Genomic DNA, 20961 nt, shown 5'->3' with positions numbered 1-20961 from the left:
TCCAAAGTTAGCTAGTGTCCGGCGACGGAAGCTACATAAGATCCATCTGTGGATGGCTAGCTTCGACCCGAGATGTGCGCCAAGTGAGAAGAGTTGTTTGAATGAAATTGTGTCCGCATCAGCAATTTAAGGTAGGTGGCACTACCTGGTGCGGAAGAACACGTTCACCAGCCAATCAGGATTGGTGTAATGAAATTAATGCTTCTGAGGGCTGCAGTAAGGCATGCATCCCATAGTGAAACACTGAAACGAATATTATGAAAGAGAACTAAAAGCATAATAAAAACAAAAACAGAATTTTTAAACCTCTTTCCACTTTTATTTGAATACAAATACAAATAATTTTGCTGTCTGTACAAATACAGATACAAATACAAATACTGGGCCCTCTGCACATCCCTAATATAAACACACTGGCAGTATACAATGTCTTAGGTAATCAGATACTAAGTCACACTTTATTTTAACCCTCAGATGCATTAACTGGTATAATGTTTAATACTCTGCACACTATGATGTGGCTTTGAGCACATATAGATTTTTAATGCCTGTTAAGAGGTATTATGTTTTTAGTATTAAGTACCTACAACAAAATATTACTTAGCACTGAAATACTTTACTACTTTATGTCGACACCCTTTTCAAAGATCTTGCTGCTCCTCATTTACTTTAAGCCACTGAAGTACTCATAGTGTACATATATTTTATGATGTAAACAGTAAAATAATGCCATCAATGTTACAAGTTACTCTCACTGGATGGAGAGCTGCAACTATTAGTTGATTAAACGATTAGCTTGCAGAGTAGGAGAGAAAACAGCTATCCTTGCACCAGAGGCATGAGGGAGAGCACACAGTTAAAGTACCCTAAATAACAATCAATGCATTTATAATGTTTTATATTACTCAAATGTAGCTTAACCATATTATGTGATATGCTACTTCAGTACATTTTAACAACAAATATTTCCTGGACCACTGCAGAAAATTGCAGATGAACATTTAATATCTAGGAATTGACGTTATAGACCCTAACACTGACTATCCCTGTAACAAATTGGTTGGTTTGAACCTAGTCTTGTTTTCTTGCAAGGGCATGTGAGGGTTACACATTTCTTAGATAATGTGAAAATTGGAGACAGAAGGGCTTTGGATTTGATTTACAATATAATCTGCACATTCCAGCCACTCGAATGTCTCAAACCTAAATGAGAGTCATATCAGATACCTACTATCATTATTATTAGGCCTACATGATGGAAAATCCTCAAAACCCATAATACAATGGCAATTTCATGAATGAGAGTTGAAAATGGCTAACTACTCAAAGTAACTAAGTAAGAGTACCAAATACTAAGAGTAAACTTTCATAATTTGGTTGCAAAATCATTGCTAATGGACCTACTTGATATGAACCACAATTTCCACCTCAATGGTACAGGTAGGAAAACTGTTTTTAAGACTACCAGACCTCAGCCTATATAATATAAAACTCTTTAGCTATCTAACACTAGACTAGTTTGGTGTCACTAGCCAAGGGGAGGCACAATTAAGCTATTTTCATCCATTTTTTGCTTTAATTGAAGAATTCACAAAGACCTGTCAGCCAATGAGACATGAATATTTCCACATATTTCCTATAAACCCTCTCTGATTGGTCGACCAGTCTCGCGTCCATTCCTGTCACTGAAAATACAAAATTACAACACTGTCATCTTTAGTTATAAACTGCTGTGGAGAATTATTCAGTGTTAAAGAAAAAATCTTCAGGGCTACAGCCTGGAATGCCCAGGCTGATGCCCATGGTGTTGATGCTACACTGGATGTTGTTTTGACTTTTTTGTACTTTGATGGTTAATAGTTGCATGTGCACCATCTATTACCAAAAAAACATACAATTTAAATGAACTGCTTGGGACAAAGCTGTTTTTTAAGTTTAGGATAGTAAACACAATGTGTTTTCATTGCTATTACTTTTTTACAATGTAGCAGATTGTTTCTTAATTTGTGCACACAAATCATTGATTCAAGGGAAACTAAGTTCAAAGTGTTCAACAGGACACGGTTTTAAACAACCACAGTTTGGCTGTATTATCTAAACCACTTATCTGGATATGACTGGTTTGAAATGCAGGTCCTTCACTACATAGAAAACTTGTGTGTGTGCATAGCTACTGTAAGAGCGAAAAGTCAGAGTTGAACTCTTGGACACCATGCCAATGATGAAACTTCCTGGGATTTTGGATAGTTAAAGGTTTTGGATTGCTGTCTTTGTTGCATTGATGGTGGCACTCTGAAGTCATGGTTTGATTTCCTCCATGTGGATTTAGACTCCAAGCAGAACTGTGATGCTAATTAGCTAATCATCACTATTCTTGTATGGTGACTAAACTCCTGTGAAACTCATTAATGGTGAGGAGTAATAGGCTCATTAATTATTTAAACTATCCTCTGCTGATTTGGGCTCTGAGTGAAAATGGATGACACAACAGTTGGAAAACTTTTTATTTGTATGACAGTTTTTATAAGAATTCAGTATTATCAAAACTATGATCAACATGTTTGTATTACAATTTTTTGTACTTAATTGCAACCAGCACCAAAACAACACAGAGTTCAAAACATCATGTAACACATTCTTCTTTCCTGTGACTTATTTAGCGTAACTGCTCCACTATCAAAGAAGAAGACAGAAGAGGACAATGCACAACCTTTACCTTTACCTTTACCTTTACCGGATATTTATGTGTTAAAGCCCCTGAAAACTTGGTTTCAAATGCAAAGTATTTCTTCATTACATTAAATCTGTATGACTAAATGAGAAAATATTTAAGTTAAAGTTAAGAAAGAAGAAAATATACTTAATTATTATTTATTAAAAGGGAAACGCTGAAGAAATCTGTTTCATCAGGACTGTGTGGGCATGGTTTGATCAGATTGATTGACAGTTGCCTGGCAACATAAGATAACCCCTCAACTGTCATTAAAAGATTGAAATGTTGCTTAACATTGCTGATTGGTGCACCAAAATACATGACATCACATTTTTCTATTAAAACCTCGCCCACGTCAAACCAGTGAGAAAAGCACAAAATACAGAAATCTTGGAAATAAACAAAACTGTTCAAACTTTAGCAGAAAATTGAGTGCTTGTGTATTATAAAAGTGCTCATTGACTATAGAAAGAAGCTGAATGAGAAAAAAAAGGTTTTAGGGCCTTTAAGGGTAAAAATCACCAGTCGGATAAGATGTAAATGCAACGTCCCCAGACTTTGCTGCATAACTCTCTCTCTACCCCCATGTTTCATTTCTGTATCTTTACTGTAATCTTTATAATCTACTGATGAGGAAAGCCCAAAAAATAACCTTAGCAGAGAGTCACTAATGTAAATATACCATGATATTATACCACAGTGGATGCATTTGGATTAGTTTAAAACACAGCACATGTAGGACCATTTCATTTCTGTTATTAATGTTTGTTTCCCATTTTATTGTTTTTTTCCTCCAATATATTGTGCTAAAAACAAATTCCCTCACTGTTGTCCAAGTTTAGGAAAGTTTGGCCACTGTATTTTACCAAACACTCCAAGAGAGTCATATAATGAAAAATGGATTCAACAAGCAGCTTCACTTTTATTGGTACAGGCAAAGAAGAAAGAGAATGTGGTATACAGCAAAGGCTTCTGAAAAATCCAGGCAAGTAAAAAGTTACACAAGAGTACAACAACAAAAAGCTGTGGCTTAAATTTTTCACATCAGTTATCAGTTATTATTCTATTGACTTGATTTGACTGATTTGGACAGCTGAAGCCTCATATTAGCTTCAAAAAAACTTTTTCACACATTTCTGCAGAGAAGGAGGGCTGTATGAAAAGGAGGAACAATAACAGCAAGAAAACCCAGTTTCAATGTACATGTTGGCACCTCACTATTGTTTTAGGACAGACTTGAAAAATCATATAACTATCCTTTAAGCAGCATTACAATAAAACAGGAAGTGTGTGGGGTGTATAATTAGATTTGTCAGTAAAACAGAACAGAAAATGTACATAAGGCTGAACAATGTGTCAGCAGCTGGTTGTGAAGACTGAACACGGGGCCCAGTGTCTGATGGACAGAGAGAGTTATCACTTTCCAATGGTAACTCATTTATTCTAGGATACATTTTTAAAATCCTAATCATCACTTAAAAGACTTAACATGGCCAGGCACCCTTCCAGGCTGACACCTCAGGTTTGGAACAGTCTTACGTTTAGTATGTATCTTTATACACCTGCCTTACTTAGATTGATTTGTTCACATAATTTAGCTCTAACAGCATGTCATCATCAGATTTTAAATGTATTTTTAATTGTTTTTTAGCATTTGGATGATATTTTATGTAGCTGTCTTTTATGTAACTTTTATGTGAACACATACTGAGAAATTGAATGAATAAGATGAATTCATTATCCAATGCAATAAACTGCATACTACATAAACAGTATTTTCTGTTACAGAATGGTGATTTTAATTTATCAAGTGAAAAAAGCTAAAGATTTGTTCTTGTACAAGCCACAGAGAGCATAATATTTCAGTGCAAGAAAAAACTTGTCATCTCTGAGGCCATAAATAAGAGGACTCAGACATCTTGGAGCAAGATAAAAAGTTATGTAGTTAAAGTATCTGACATCAATGTACAACATTAAATCAATCTGAAGTACAGCAGCTTCTATGACAGGGCACCACAGCTGGATGAGACAGAGGAGCAGCTGGAAAGCATGAAGAGCCACTGTCCTGAGCCCTTTCCATGTTGACTTTTTATTCTCTCCTGATGCAGCTTTGGCCACTTTCATTATCTTAATATAGGAGATCACAATGGTTATAAACATGATCAGGAAGTAAAACTGACTTATAGCTGACCTAAGATGACCTTGCCACCTGTGAATTGTGAACATCTCCACGGAGCATATTCTGTTCTGGGTGTATAAGCTGTGAGTAGCAGATGCAAAGAAGACGGAGAGAAAAACAATACAGGGTATAGAGCTGAGGCCGTGAATGATGAGGATGCAGTGCAGGGCTCTGCGTGTAGAACACAGCTCTGCATGCCGCAGGGGCATGCAAATGGCCACAAAGCGCTCCAGGGTCATTGTTGTCAGAGTAACTGGTGTGACAAAATTGTACAGAGATGACACAATAAACACGATGAGACATAACCATGTCTGTATGGTAAAACGAAAATAGCTCATGATCAGCATGGTATTTGTTAAAATTAAAATCAGACAATCAGACACTAATGTATTAGCAAATAAGATGTAGCGCATGGTTGTGTAGAAGAAATGCTTCATAAAAAAGGTTGTGATCAGCAGAAAGTTGATACAAAGGAACAATGTCACCAAAACCTGAACTAAAATGACCTGGTCATTGATCTTCCGCATTAAGGCTTGACCATCAACCAGTGAGTTATTGTCAGCCATATATTTCACTATTGATTGATTAGTTTGCTTTTATTTCGGTGTCATGCACACAGTGCCTAACCCTTGTTGGTATACAAGACACCAAAAGAGTGTCCACAGTTGCTGTGGTCAGACACTTCATTTCATTACAAAACTACAGATTCTTACACAGCTCGGAAATATTCTGCCTTCTCTTACAAGCTTGGCAAATAAAATCTGCTACAAAAAAGATTCTCTTCCTGAAGCACAACTCAAGTTTTTTATAATCATCCAGCCCAAAGAAATCAACATTAATGGAGGACATTTTACTAAAAAGTACATCCCTTACCTCCTCGTAGACAAGACAGTAAAACAAAAAATGAACCTCATTCTCAGTTTCACCAAGCTCATACAACAATGTTCTACACTGTAACTATTCTTTATGAGACAATAAGTCCATAATTTTTGTTTATACCATATATCAACACATAAGATACGTCAGTTTACCAAACCTTCCCAGCACTAATGGGGCATCGTGGCACACCGTTCCAAAGACGGATGTTAATGAGTCAGCCATCTGAGAGAAATCTTATGTGCGAGAGGAGAATAACAACACCTTTAGCTTTTCACCTCAATGTCGTCATCACCACTCATTACCAGTGCTTCTTATACTGGTGGCTACCTTCAATTAGACACACAGAATGATGGAAAAAAGTTTTGAGTTATAGCAGTAGTTGGGCTCCTTTAACCAGTTCTCAGATACCATTCAACAGAACAGTGAATAAAACACAGTGAACCCGTGTTTTTTATTATTTTTTCTTTTAGTTTGACTCAGGCTATTATTATTGTGCCATACTGTAAAGATTGTTTAGTGGTGTAATGCAAATTTGCAGATACCCAATATGACTTATATAAACTAGGGGTGTGCCCAAATACAAAATACGTTATTTGGAAAAGCACATATAGCGGGTTTTTTAGGAATATTTGTTTCATACAAATGTTAAATACCAGCGTGCAGGTCAGTTACATCACTATCTCAGTCTCTCTCCCCTGCACCGCCGCTGCATAGAAGCTAGCACAGAGCCAAAGATACCCTCCAGGACAATGGGCATGTCCAGGATATTGTCTCTCTGTCCAACAGGTTGGTGAGGTTGAGCCACCATGCTTGTTCCTGTAGGACTATGGTTCCCAATGCTCTTCCCGTGGCCTGGACTGTACAGATTTGGATACGGAGACATAAGTCAGTGATAACCAATATCTCCTCCCACATAACTGGGTCCCGTGTCTGCACAAAATGCTCGCATATCTCGGCATGGTATGCCTTGAACATGGAGAGGACATTAAGCGTTCTGGCCGAAAGTGCTGCCACTTTGTGAGCCTTCTCAGTCAAGGCTGACTGAAACTGGTCAGACTTAGATGGCTGTGTATGGCTCCTCGAGGACATTGTTGACAGCTGCGGGTGAAGGTGGGCCGCAACAAGTGGTTCCATCGGAGGCATACCCTGGCCCTGCTTTGTCGCACTCTTAGCTAAGGGCAACTTCTTCCCCTCGTAGCGGGATCTGGTGGTCTCCATTACGACAGCAGGCCAGGGGATGGCCAGTCGGTCTGCAGCGCATCTACACACTACACACATCGAGCATGTCCGAGCTGGGGAGAGGAGAAGCTGGTGTGCTGCTCTCATCTCCATCCAGAGAGGCGGTGGAGTGATGAAAATGCCATCCTCCTCGTCATCCTCTGATATGAGGATATCTGAGGCGTCATCTTCACCTTCTCCATAGTCCAATTCCAGAACGTCCTCCTCTGGTGGGGGAACCGGAGCCAGGTCCAGCCATGAGCTCCAGCTGATGTTAGCTGCCAGTGTAACCCCCACAGTGACTTCCCTCTCCCCTCCGCTTTCAACCAGGTGGTCGCTGGTGGGGAGGTAGGGGTCGTGTTCAGACAAGCTAGCTTGGCAGGCTAGCCATCTGTGGAGACCTTTGACGGTGAACACAGCGCAGTGTTGACACAAGCTGGGAACATTGATAGCTAGCCAGGCATGTTCCAGCCAAAGGCAGCTCGAGTAGATCTGGTGTGTGCCTTTGCTTGAAATCTTACTTCTACAGCGAAAGGGGACGGGCCCTGGAGTCTCCATCACCTCTGGTGTGAGGAATTTAAGCCTCCATTAGTAAGGCGTGCATCCCATAGTGAGACACTGAAACGAATATTATGAAAGAGAACTAAAAGCATAATAAAAACAAAAATAGGATTTTTAAGCCTCTTTCCACTTTTATTTGAATACAAATACAAATAATTTTGCTGCCTGTACAAATACAGATACAAATACAAATACTGGGCCCTCTGCACATCCCTAATATAAACACACTGGCAGTATACAATGTCTTAGATAATCAGATACTAAGTCACACTTTATTTTAACCCTCAGATGCATTAACTAATATAATGTTTAATACTTTTCTGCACACTATGATGTGGCTTTGAGCACATATAGATTTTTAATGCCTGTTAAGAGGTATTATGTTTTTAGTATTAAGTAACTACAACAAAATATTACTTAGCACTGAAATACTTTACTACTTTATGTTGACACCCTTTTCAAAGATCTTGCTGCTCCTCATTTACTTTAAGCCACTGAAGTACTCATAGTGTGCATACATTTTATGATGTAAACAGTAAAATAATGCCATCAATGTTACAAGTTACTCTCACTGGATGGAGAGCTGCAACAATTAGTTGATTAAATGATTAGCTTGCAGAGTAGGAGAGAAAACAGCTATCCTTGCACCAGTGGCATGAGGGAGAGCACACAGTTAAAGTACCCTAAATAACAATCAATGCATTTATAATGTTTTATATTACTCAAATGTAGCTTAACCATATTATGTGATATGCTACTTCAGTACATTTTAACAACAAATATTTCTTGGACCACTGCAGAAAATTGCAGATGAACATTTAATATCTAGGAATTGACGTTATAGACCCTAACACTGACTATCCCTGTAACAAACTGGCCAGAATTTCGCACATTGACCATACACAGTCCAGCCATATACTAGGTTTGAACCTAGTCTTGTTTTCTTGCAAGGGCATGTGAGGGTTACACATTTCTTAGATAATGTGAAAATTGGAGACAGAAGGGCTTTGGATTTGATTTACAATATAATCTGCACATTCCAGCCACTCAAATGTCTCAAACCTAAATGGGTCATATCAGATACCTACTATCATTATTATTAGGCCTACATGATGGAAAATCCTCAAAACCCATAATACAATGGCAATTTCATGAATGTGAGTTGAAAATGGCTAACTACTCAAAGTGACTAAGTAAGAGTACCAAATACTACGAGTAAACTTTCATAATTTGGTTGCAAAATCATTGCTAATGGACCTACTTGATATGAACCACAATTTCCACCTCAATGGTACAGGTAGGAAAACTATTTTTAAGACTACCAGACCTATATAATATAAAACTTTTTAGCTATCTAACACAACACTAGACTAGTTTCGTGTCGCTAGCCAAGGGGAGGCACAACTAAGCTATCATTGCTAATGGTTTAGCTGTGCAATGCAAAGTACGTTAGCTGTATATAACTTATGCTCTGCTCATATCATGTTCACGTAACCCAGAATTCCTAAGGACATTTACAGACCTTGTTTTCCTGATTCGGAGGATGTTTGTGCCACTGCCTCAGCTTCAACCCCTTTACCGGTAAAAAATCTTCGTATATCCATTTTTATCCATTTTTTTCCTTAGCGTTTGGCATAGTAACCCCGTCAATTGAAGAATTCACAAAGACCTGTCAGCCAATGAGACATGAATATTTCCACATATTTCCTATAAACCCTCTCTGATTGGTCGACCAGTCTTACGTCCATTCCTGTCACTGAAAATACAAAATTACAATACTGTCGTCTTTAGTGATAAACTGCTGTGGAGAATTATTCAGTGTTAAAGAAAAAATCTTCAGGGCTACAGCCTGGAATGCCCAGGCTGATGCCCATGGTGTTGATGCTACATTGGATGTTGTTTTGACTTTTTTTGTACCTTGATGGTCGATAGTTGCATGTGCACCATCTATTACCAAAAAAACATACAATTTAAATGAACTGCTTGGGACAACACTGTTTTTTAGGTTTAGGATAGTAAACACAATGTGTTTTCATTGGCATTACTTTTTTACAATGTAGCAGATTGTTTCTTAATTTGTGCGCACAAATCATTGATTCAAGGGAAATTAAGTTCAAAGTGTTCAACAGGACAAGGTTTTAAACAGCCACAGTTTGGCTGTATTATCTAAACCACTTATCTGGATATGACTGGTTTGAAATGCAGGTCCTTCACTACATAGAAAATCTGTGTGTGTGCATAGCTACTGTAAGAGTGAAAAGTCAGAGTTGAACTCTTGGACACCATGCCAATGATGAAACTTCCTAGGATTTTGGATAGTTAAAGGTTTTGGATTGCTGTCTTTGTTGCACTGATGGTGGCACTCTGAAGTCATGGTTTGATTTCCTCCATGTGGATTTAGACTCCAAACAGAACTGTGATGCAAATTAGCTGATCATCACTATTCTCGTATGGTGACTAAACTCCTGTGAAACTCATTAATGGTGAGGTGTAATAGGCTCATTAATTATTTAAACTATCCTCTGCTGATTTGGGCTCTGAGTGAAAATGGATGACACAATAGTTGGAAAACTTTTTATTTGTATGACAATTTTTGTAAGAATTCAGTATTATCAAAACTATGATCAACATGTTTGTATTACAATTAGAGTTCAAAACATCATGCAACACATGATTCTTTCCTGTGACTTATTTAGCATGACTGCTCCACTATCAAAGAAGAAGACAGAAGAGGACAAGGCACAACCTTTACCTTTAGCTTTACCGGATATTTATGTGTTAAAGCCCCTGAAAACTTGGTTTCAAATGCAAAGTATTTCTTCATTACATTAAGTCTGTACGACTAAATGAGAAAATATTTAAGTTAAAGTTAAGAAAGAAGAAAATATACTTAATTATTATTTATTAAAAGGGAAATGCTGAAGAAATCTGTTTCATCAGGACTGTATGGGCATGGTTTGATCAGACTTGATTGACAGTTGCCTAGCAACATAAGATAACAACCCCTCAACTGTCATCAAATTCTGATTGAAATGTTGCTTAACATTGCTGATTGGTGCACCAACATACATGACATCACGTTTTTCTATCAGAGCCCCACCCATGTCAAACCAGTGAGAAAAGCACAAACTGGCCACAAATACAGAAATCTCAAAAATAAACAAAACTGTTCAAACTTTAGCAGATGTACGACCTCATTGATTATAGAAAGAAACTGAATGAGAAAAAAGTTTTTAGGTCCTTTAAGGGTAAAACGTCCCGGACCTTGTTACATAACTGTCTCCATACCCCCAGAGGTGCACCCCTGCAACTTCAGTATGTCATATTTCACAGATAATATTTCAAACAGCTAACAGAGCTAATGGCTAACAGAGCTGACAGCTAACCAAGCTAACACATAAAAAGTACGTCAATGTAACTGCTTTGAGGTAAATTCTTAATTTAAACATTAATGACTTTTAATAATGCATTTAAGAGGGTCCCTTGTACAATTTACACATTAGTTCTCTGAGAATCTCTTTAATGTCCAAGCAAAATTGGTGTTGTAACTGAAATACACCTAACCGTATCAATATTGAATCGAATCGAGTTGGGTTGTGGGTTGAATGAGAGAATGAAAATAATTACCGTAAATATACTTAACTGGCCCATGGATGTGGAATTTGGCTTAATTAAACAATTACCTATGTAGCTAGCAGTTTTTGTCCAGGGCCATTGGTCCAAATTTGGTCCTGGGCCATCATATGAACATTTATCATATTTATTTAAGACATCTGTTTTAAACATAACAAAACATTTTCTTTTATTACAAACTTTCCAGAGGACCAGAGTAGAGAGCTTGTGAGACACCAGAGAAGACAGCTGTGGATGGAGTGTCGCTCACCTCAGATGGTTTTGCTGGGTTTCACGTCTGCTTTCTGAATCCCTAACTGTACCTACCAAGACTGGCTTTCACAGCGAAACATGCACTCACCAAGCACTTTATAAGGAACACCTGTGCAATCTAATGTAAGCTCTGCCATAAATTCTACTTTTACCAAGCCTATACATATTTTGTGCACCCCCTCAGGGTGATGCTTACAGAACTCGGTGCAAGCACCTCATTCCTGACTGCATCACTGTCATGCCAGTAATGACAGTAAAACACACCATCTTGTGTAATATTGCTTATCACCTTTCTGACAATGTCAACAAAAACTGAAAATTGAATTAATTGAATTTAAACACTGTCTTTTAATTTACTGTTTGATTAGAAGAGATGGTTGATCTTTGTACAGTTGATGTACGAATGTATTAATTCTTCATCTTGTTTTTGTCATATGACCTCTATCTTCTTCAAAGTAAATAAAAGGTATACTCTCTCTTTGTTGACATTGTCATCCACTTTTCCCTGCTAACAGGCTAGCAGTGCTTCAGTGGCTCACATAACAGTCACTACTTTAGTGTTTTGTGACTAAGACATTCCCTTTGTCACCATCCTATAGATAGTGACAAAGGGAATGTCCTGATATAGTTTATTATTATTATTAATCCAGCAGTGTGCTTTGGTGTTTAGGAATGCAAAGCACAGATTATTTTAATATCAAAACAAAGCTGCTTCTTTCAGGAAATATGTAACCGGATGTTTAATTTAAGTGGTGGCTTAAATTGTTCAAATCATTAGACTTCTTTTGTGATTAGCTTTTTATTGAACCATAACACAAATGACAAACAAACCACACAAGTAGTCTACAGAAAGTAAAACAGGCCACAGCAGAATTACAAAACTCTTGACATTGAGGTCACTGACATCACCTAAGACATTTTGAAACTATCTCATTCCAGAAATGTGCAAAAGGAGGCCTTCAACTGCATGATGGATTAACCAGTTGTGGACTACATGATGTCAATACAATCTAAATAAATGCAAAAAAATATTCAATTTGGCATTAATGGTTGAACAGTGTGTCCATCAGAGCAATGTAATCACAGTTATGCTCATAACAAGAAACAGACCAAAGTGTGAACACATACTGAGAAACTGAATGAATAAGATACGTTCATGATGCAATGCAATAAACTGTATATGACATAAACAGAATGGTGATTTTAATTTATCAAGAGGAAAAATCATAAGACTTTTTCTTGTACAAGCCACAGAGAGCATAATATTTCAGTGCAAGAAAAAACTTGTCATCTCTGAGGCCATAAATGAGAGGACTCAGACATCTTGGAACAAGAATAAAAGTAATGTAGTTAAAGTATCTGACATCAATGTACAACATGAAATCAATCTGAAGTATAGCAGCTTCTATGACAGGGCACCATAACTGGATGAGACAGAGGAGCAGCTGGAAAGCATGAAGAATAACTGTCCTGAGCCCTTTCCATGTTGACTTTTTATTCTCTCCTGATGCAGCTTTGGCCACTTTCATTATTTTAATATAGGAGATCACAATGGTTATAAACATGATAGAGAAGTAAAACTGACTTATAGCTGACCTAAGATGACCCTGCCACCTGTGAATTGTGAACGCCTCCACAGAGCATATTCTGTCCTGGCTGTAGAAGCTGTGGGTAGCAGATGCAAAGAAGACAGAGAGAAAAACAATGCAGGGTATGGAGCTGAGGCCGTGAATGATGAGGATGCAGTGCAGGGCTCTGCGTGTGGAACACAGCTCTGCATGCCGCAGGGGCATGCAAATGGCCACAAAGCGCTCCAGTGTCATTGCTGTCAGAGTAACTGGTGTGACGAAAGTGTACAGAGACAAAACAATGTATATAATAAGACACAACCACGTCTGTATAGTAAAAGGAAAATAGCTCATGATCAGCAAGGTATTTGTAAAAATTAAAATCAGACAGTCAGACACTAATGTATTAGCAAAGAAGATGTAGCGCATGGTTGTGTAGAAGAAATGCTTCATAAAAAAGGTTGTGATCAGCAGAAAGTTGATATAAAGGAACAATGTCACCAAAACCTGAACTAAAATGACCCGATAATTGAGCTTTCGCAATAAGGGTTGACCACCAACCAGTGAGTTATTATCAGCCATATATTTCAATATTGATTGATTGATTGATTTTCTTTTATTTTCGTGTCATGCACACAAAGTGCCCAACCCTTGTGGGTTTACAAGACACCTAAATAATAGTTGCTGTTGTCAGACATTTAATTTCATTACAAATTTATAGATTATTATACAGCTCAGTCTTCAACAAAATATCCTGCCGTCTCTTACAAGCTTGGCAAATAAAATCTGCTACAAAAAAGATTCTCTTCCTGAAGCACAACTCAAGTTTTTCATAATCATCCAGCCCAAAGAAATCAACATAAATGGAGGACATTTTACTTAAAACTACATCCTTTACCTCCTCGTAGACAGGACAGTAAAACAAAAAATGAACCTCATTCTCAGTTTCACTGAGCTCATACAACAAAGTCTGTCCTCCTCTGGAGTGGAATTAAACGTGCTGGTCTCTAGGGCAAATGGTAATAGTCCTGAATGTAACTGTGCACATAAGGATCTTTGTCTTTTGTTTAAATTATACTTCACATAAGGTTGCAACTGTAACTATTCTTTAACCTCATTCTCAGTTTCACCAAGCTCACACAACACTGTTCTACACTGCAACTATTCTTTATGAGACAATAAGTCCATCATTTTTGTTTATATTATATATCAACAGTATTGTAACTAAATACAGAATACAGACCATTTGGATCTGAAGACAGAGCTGAAATCAAGAAATTATGTGTCATTATCTAAACTGTGTCTGTCAACATATTCTGAAACTGAAACACTTGCTATAATAAGATCAACATTTTTTAAAGCATCACAGCTGCAGCTGAAGTTTACTTTCACCAGAGGAAACACAATATACATCTATAGTATCTCACATACAGTCAAAAGACATCAGTTACTTCAGTTTGCCAAACCCTCCCAGCACTAACGTGGCATCATGGCACACAGTTCCCAAGACAGAAGTTAATGCTGATTCAGCCATCTGAGAGAAACTGAGGAGAATAACAACACCTTTAGCTTTTCACCTCGATGTCGTCATCACCTCTCACTAAAAATGTTTCTCATACTGGTGGCTACCTTCAATTAGACACACTGAATGATGGAAAAAAGTTTTGAGTTATATCAGTAGTTGGGCTCCTTTAATCAGTTCTCAGCTACCGTTCAACAAAACAGTAAATAAAACACAGCAAGCCCCTGTTTTTATTATTTTTTCTTTTAGTTTGACTCAGGCTATTATCATTGTGCTAAAATGTAATGCAATTTGCAGATACCCAATATGACTTATATAAACACACCTGCAGTATACAATGATAATCAGATAAGATACTAAGTAAGAATTTATTTTAAGCCTCAGGTGCATTAATTGTACAATTGTACATTGTGTTCAATTAATTCTTTTCTGCACACTATGATGTGACTTTAAACACATATAGATAATAATCAATTAATTGTTTTGAGTGATTTTTAAAGAAAATATGTCTACATTCTCTGATTCCAGTTTCTCGAATGTGATGTGAGAAGTAATGTGTTTATGACAGTAAACTAAATATATTTGTGTTGTGGACTGTTGGTTGGGACAAAAGAAGACATTTGAGGACGTCATCTCATGCTTTGGGAAACATTGATTGACATTTTTCACCATTTTCTGAGATTTTATGGACCAAAAGACTAATCGATTAACTGATAATGAAAATAATTTCTAGTTGCAGCCCTACCAGTGTTGTTGGATGATGTTGCATTGTACTGTGGCAAAATTGAGCCATGTTCAACTTTTTTGCCAGACATCACTGCATCTTTTGCTGAAGACCCTCGCTGAGCTTTGTTGCGGCCTTATTGAAATGAATGAATGTTTGAACACCGTCCACATATACCCATTTGTTATGCAGCAATAAGGACTTTCACATATAAATGTAGGCAGTTTGGAGACAGTAAAGAACCTGTAGCTCATAATGCCCTAAATCCTATTAAGCTGCACATATGATATTCGTGCGGTGTAGCAGCTATTTGTATTTTATGAGAATTGGAGTTTTTAACATGTACATACATACATATATAATATACAGTATATATGCATGTCTGCATTTGTGTTACTATTTAATGTTAGTGATTTGTATTGTATGTGATGCCTGTTTTTAATGTTCAAATTTCATTTTTTTCCTCCTCTGATCTTTGATGCAAAATTGTGTGAATTGAATGGAAATGTAATAAACGAACAAATCAGGAAGGTCTATACTACTTTACAATAAGTATTTATAATGTGCTTAATCACACACACATCAAAAAAATATAGTATATTTGTAATGTAAATGCACAGCTGTGTTCAGTATGTGGCCTGCACAGTCATCAACTTCTGATAGTTAACTTTCGAATATCATGAGGGATTATTGTTTGTCCAAAGTCTTGGCTTGTTTTTCTTCATGTGATCATGTTTTCTTGAATGTAATGATGATGATAATTAGCCAGCTATGTGTATTCTTGTGTGCAATAATGAACTCCAGTGAAACTAATTACAAGTGATGGTTAATGGCATCATTAATTATTTAAAGACTACTCTGTTGATGTCTGTTCTTAATGAATACACCTCCTAAAAGTTTACAAAACAATCTTGAATAAAAGTACTACTGATACAGAAATGTTTGAATTTAATATTGTCAGAATTTATATTAAAATATGTTCCAGTTTCTGATATATAAGAAACTATAGTTAAATAAAATCAGTTTTAGTAGTGTAGTTATAACTCACATCTTAATTTGACGTGTGGCAAAAATAACTTTATTATAATGCAGAATAATGAAGAATTTAGTCAATAACCAGGCTGTTTCATATTGAGCCTATGACCTTGCAGACCTTTCAACTACCACACTGCCCTTTGTTGATTCATGCCAGTAGTGTAGCTTATGGTGCTATGCTACCGTGCTGCGTTTACACACTGGACACTGGAGTATACAGTAGATGCAAGGACTCACTTCCCCAATTGAGTCAGTGCTGAAAAAAAAAAGAGGGAAACATAGTTAGACTTATTTGTCAATTACTCCTGACACAAAACACAACACAGAACTTTGGAACAAATGTGCATGCAAATCAATTATTATTTGGACAGACTATCACATGAATGTTACTTTTTTCAATGATTGCTTATGTAACATATGCCCCTTGCATGTTACATTAAACACATTAGTTGTGCTTTAAATGGTCACTATGTCTAACAGCAAAATCTTTTAATATAGAATATAATTTTGTCAGTAATTTTACCTTTATTTAATAGTTGTAAGGTGTACATATTTGTGTTATTTTCATTATTTTATGCTGTTATCTTATATTTAACATTTAATACTTGGCTACATAGTTTTTTGCAGTCAACTAGAAAAAAAATCTGTATCATCGCCAGCACTTTTATGACTTTACAGAGCTCTTATAAAATATATTGTTGAACCCTGCACTCAAATATAACTTTCAATGTTTCCTGGCGCTGCAGAGAAGTGCTAATCATTAAAGGCCAGACTACAATGTCTCATGTTGCGTAAACAGATATTTTGAATAAAATACTGTTTTAGATAAATATGATACACCCCACTGAGTTATATATAATAATCTTGAAACACCTCCTTTAGCTGAATCTCAGAATCAGCTTTATTGGCCAAGTATGTGTACACAAACACAAACACAGAGTCTCCAGCTGGTCCAGAATGCAGCTGAATGTGTACCAACAAAAACTAGAAAAAGAGGTCATATTAATCCTATTTTAGTTTTGCTGCATTGGCTCCCTGTAAAATCCAGAATAGAATTTAAAATCCTTCTCCTCATCTACAAAGCCCTTAATGGTCAGGCACCATCAAATCTTAAAGAGCTCATAGTACCGTATTACCGCAATAGAACACTGCGCTGCCAGAATGAAGGCTTACTCGTGGTTCCTAGTTTCTCCAAAAGTAGAATGGGAGGCAGAACCTTCAGCTATCAGGCTTAAGCTTTTTGATAAAGCTTATAATTAGGGCTGACCAGGCTTGCCTTGGATCAGCCCTTAGTTATGCTGCTATAGGCCTAGACTGCCAGTGGACTTCCCATGATGCACTGAGCTCCTCTCTCCTCCTCCTCCTCTCCATCTGTATGCATTCATGTACCATTAATGCATGTTATTAATTTGGCTTCTTCCCTGGAGTTTTTTGTGCTTTCTCATCTCGCAGGAAACCCCGGGTTCCAGGCTGTGAGCCTTCACTGCAGGAGTAGTGCCGGGATACTGGCGTGGTCCTGTTGGTGTTTTCTCCGGCTATTGCTGCTATTTGCTATTGCTAGTCATATCTCTATTATTACTATTGTTATTGTCATTATTGCTGTTATTCTGCTTCTCTGTCCTTCCCCCTCTCTCTCTCTTTCTTCCTCTCTCAACCCAACCGGTCAAGGCAGATGGCCGCCCACCTAGAGCCCGGTTCTGCGTGAGGTTTCTTCCCGTTAAAGGGGAGCTTTTCTTTGCCGTTGTCGCCAAGTACTTGCTCATGGGGGAAATGTTAGATCTCTTTAAATTACAGAGTACGATCTGGACCTGCTCTATGTGAAAAGTACCCTGAGATGACTTTTGTTGTAATTTGGCGCTATATAGATAAAGAAATTGAATTGAAAAATTGAAACATGTAGAAACAACAAGTGGACAACAACATAGAGTGTCTATATACAGGTGAAACTGTTCTCTCTCTATTGGATACAAATAGTGCAAAGGTGTGAAGAATCAAAGAGTGCTGAAATAAATATTATATGGATAAAAAATGATGTTACTTTATATATATACAGTAGGTGGTTATGCACAGTATATATACAGCCTCCTCAAATATATAATTAACAGTAGTGGATTATATGCACATGTTATTGCACATTTTGTATTTTAAACTGAAATTAACACATATAGCTTGGAGGTACAGCAGAGGTTTTAGTGACTAAGGTAACTGCTCATCAGAGTGATGGTGTGTGGGAAGAAACTGTTCCCGTGTCTGGTAGTTTTGGTGTACAGGGCTCTGTGGCGCCTACCAGAGGGGGGAAGTTGGAACAGGTTATGTCCAGGGTGTGAGAGGTCTGCAGTGATTTTCCCTGCCTGTTTCCTGAATCTAGAGGTCTGACTCCTGTCTTGTTTGGCGGCCAACCCAAACCAGACAGTGATGGATGTGCAGAAAACAGGCTCAATGACTCAACAGACTCAAAACTGGATCAGCAGCTCCTGAGGAAGGTTGAACTTCCTGAGCTGGCGCAGTACACCCTCTGCTGGGCCTTTTTAATGATAGTGTTGATGTTGGACTCCCACTTCAGGTCCTGGGAGATTGTAGATCCCAGAAACCTGAAGGTTTCCACAGCTGACACAGTGCTTCCTTATGTCTTGTGATCTCGTAGTATGACTGAGAAAAATATTATGTTACTAGCAGCACACACAACTCACATTTGCCTCCTCTGTCATCAGTAGTCCCTTTCAATCCTCTGCCATCATTACAACTCACCTTTAATTCACTCTCATTTTAATTCATTCATTCAATTTGTGTTCACAGGGAGATTGTAATTGCTTTATCCTTCAATGATTGGAATGTAAAATGAAAAAAGCATTAAACTGCCCTCATTTCTCTTTGAGGTATGATGCCCTGAAACACACAACTACACAGGGAAAATGAGAGAGAGAAAGCAGATTCTGCATCTGGACATAATATCTGTGTTTCCCTCTGTAGAAATCGTCAAATGCACAGGCCTAAGTGCATTTTGCACACTGAAATGTTGCCAGGTCCCTACAAAAAAACCCTCGACATGACAGGTGATGTTGAACAGACTGCAGTTTAGGTTTATAACAAAATTACTTTTTTTTAAAAAAAAAACTCTCCGAGATTCAAATACAAACCTTTATGGCATATTTCAACAATACAAAACGTACATCAGTGTTGAAACAGCACCAAAGACAAAAATAAAACAAAAAATTGAGAGTGAGGGTCCTATTCAAGCAGCATAAACAAATCTAATAAAGAAAAAGGTTTTGGGGTGTTTCTCTCCGTCATGAACTGAAGAGATTTTGCAAATAGTTTGAGTCCATTCTTCCATCCACTGATATGGGTCTTAACCTTTAATTATTTATCAATGAATAAGGTGTTTACCAGAAAATCCAAGTCTTTCTCCTTCATAAGTACTCCAGCTTTAATCGACATGACATTTAGAAGGTGCAGTATGATAGAGGATATACAAGACCACTGAGAGCAATCATTTTTTCAGATTCAAGCTCATCACTAGCCAGTTTACAGTACAGCCATTCAGACAGCAGACCAGACATTTTGATAGAAGTACAACAAACATTATACAGAATTCCAATGATGGGTCTTACAGTAATATTTTTACGGGTACCAGTACATATTGGTATCAGAGGAAATGAAATGGCAGATAAGGTTGCAAAGGAGGCCACAAAAAATAATCACATTCATTTGGCAGTTAGCTTCAGCAAGACAGAAATCGAGAGCATTATTAAGCAGAGATTGAAGGAAAGGTGGCAAAAGTCATTGGAGGAAGAGAGGAAAGGATGATGGTTTTACAGAGTTCAAAGGAAAGTGGGAGAAATGAGGTGTGCAGGAAGGAACAGGAGAGAGGAAACAATAATATCAAGACTTGGATTTGGACACAGTGGACTAGACAGTACACTATTCAAAATAGGTAAACATAATACAGGCAGATGTGAATATTGTGGGCAAGAAGAAACAGTAGAGCAGCTACACTACACCAGCTACACTGGCACTTGATTCAAAACCTTAGAGATAAAAGTACACTTTAATCTAATAGATATTCTACATAAGAACTCAAGAAATTAGTGTTATTGAATCCTATTTCAGTATCTTAGACTAACTAATTTGATTGAGATATTGCAAATACTAGACATTCTGATCTAAACTGCATACTAATTGGTGGCAGTAATGCACCAATTTGTTGTTTGCCAACCACCAATTAACCTCAAGGATGAAGAAGAAGATGAAGCGGGTGCAGCAGCAAAGGAAAACTACTGCGTTCCGAATACTTCTACTTTTTACTTTTAGTACATACTGTTGAATGCAGTATGCATGCTGTATACATATAATTGGGACATACTACTTCATCTGTCATCGTCAATGCACTGTCATTGGTCTATTCTCTCTCGGCGGCTCAGTCGATGTGACGTATCTTCCGCCGTGCAGAGGATTGTGGACCAGAATAACCAGAAAAACATGCTGGCTTGCATACTGCAAAATGCAACTGGATGTAGTAGGACATCCTAGTACTTTTGGCATACTGCATATGACATACTATATATAGGGACATACTAAATCTTTTTCTGGAATACTAAATAGTATGGTAGTATGGGTATTGGAATGCACCCCTACTGGAAATACACTCACGAGTAATAAAACAAGGCACCGTGGTCA

At 37.5% G+C, this 20961-nt stretch overlaps 2 protein-coding genes and 1 long non-coding RNA gene across 3 annotated transcripts; 1 reads left to right on the top strand and 2 right to left on the bottom strand.

The window, feature by feature from the left end:
- Positions 1-4335: 4335 nt before the first annotated feature.
- LOC122983425 (odorant receptor 131-2-like) lies at positions 4336-5665 on the bottom strand. Its single transcript, XM_044353140.1, has one exon. It carries the CDS (start codon positions 5456-5458, stop codon positions 4520-4522), a length of 939 nt encoding a protein of 312 aa, XP_044209075.1. The 5' UTR covers positions 5459-5665; the 3' UTR covers positions 4336-4519.
- Positions 5666-8486: 2821 nt separating this feature from the next.
- Positions 8487-11911, top strand: LOC122983426. Its single transcript, XR_006403687.1, has 2 exons — positions 8487-9131; positions 11371-11911. It is a non-coding gene; the product is annotated as an uncharacterized LOC122983426 (long non-coding RNA).
- A 735-nt stretch (positions 11912-12646) lies between these two features.
- LOC122984240 (odorant receptor 131-2-like) lies at positions 12647-13642 on the bottom strand. Its single transcript, XM_044354574.1, has one exon. The coding sequence runs from the start codon at positions 13583-13585 to the stop codon at positions 12647-12649; it is 939 nt and encodes a 312-aa protein (XP_044210509.1). The 5' UTR covers positions 13586-13642.
- Positions 13643-20961: the final 7319 nt, after the last annotated feature.

This window comes from Thunnus albacares, chromosome 6, assembly GCF_914725855.1.
Source record: "Thunnus albacares chromosome 6, fThuAlb1.1, whole genome shotgun sequence".
Lineage (NCBI taxonomy): Eukaryota > Metazoa > Chordata > Actinopteri > Scombriformes > Scombridae > Thunnus > Thunnus albacares.
The sequence above is the reverse complement of the archived record's forward strand: the minus strand, read 5'-3'. Positions and strand labels throughout refer to the sequence as shown.

What these genes read in the sequence shown, in the direction of transcription:
- LOC122983425 (XM_044353140.1), bottom strand. Translation starts at nt 5,458, where the DNA reads ATGGCTGACAATAACTCACTGGTTGATGGTCAAGCCTTAATGCGGAAG.
- LOC122984240 (XM_044354574.1), bottom strand. Translation starts at nt 13,585, where the DNA reads ATGGCTGATAATAACTCACTGGTTGGTGGTCAACCCTTATTGCGAAAG.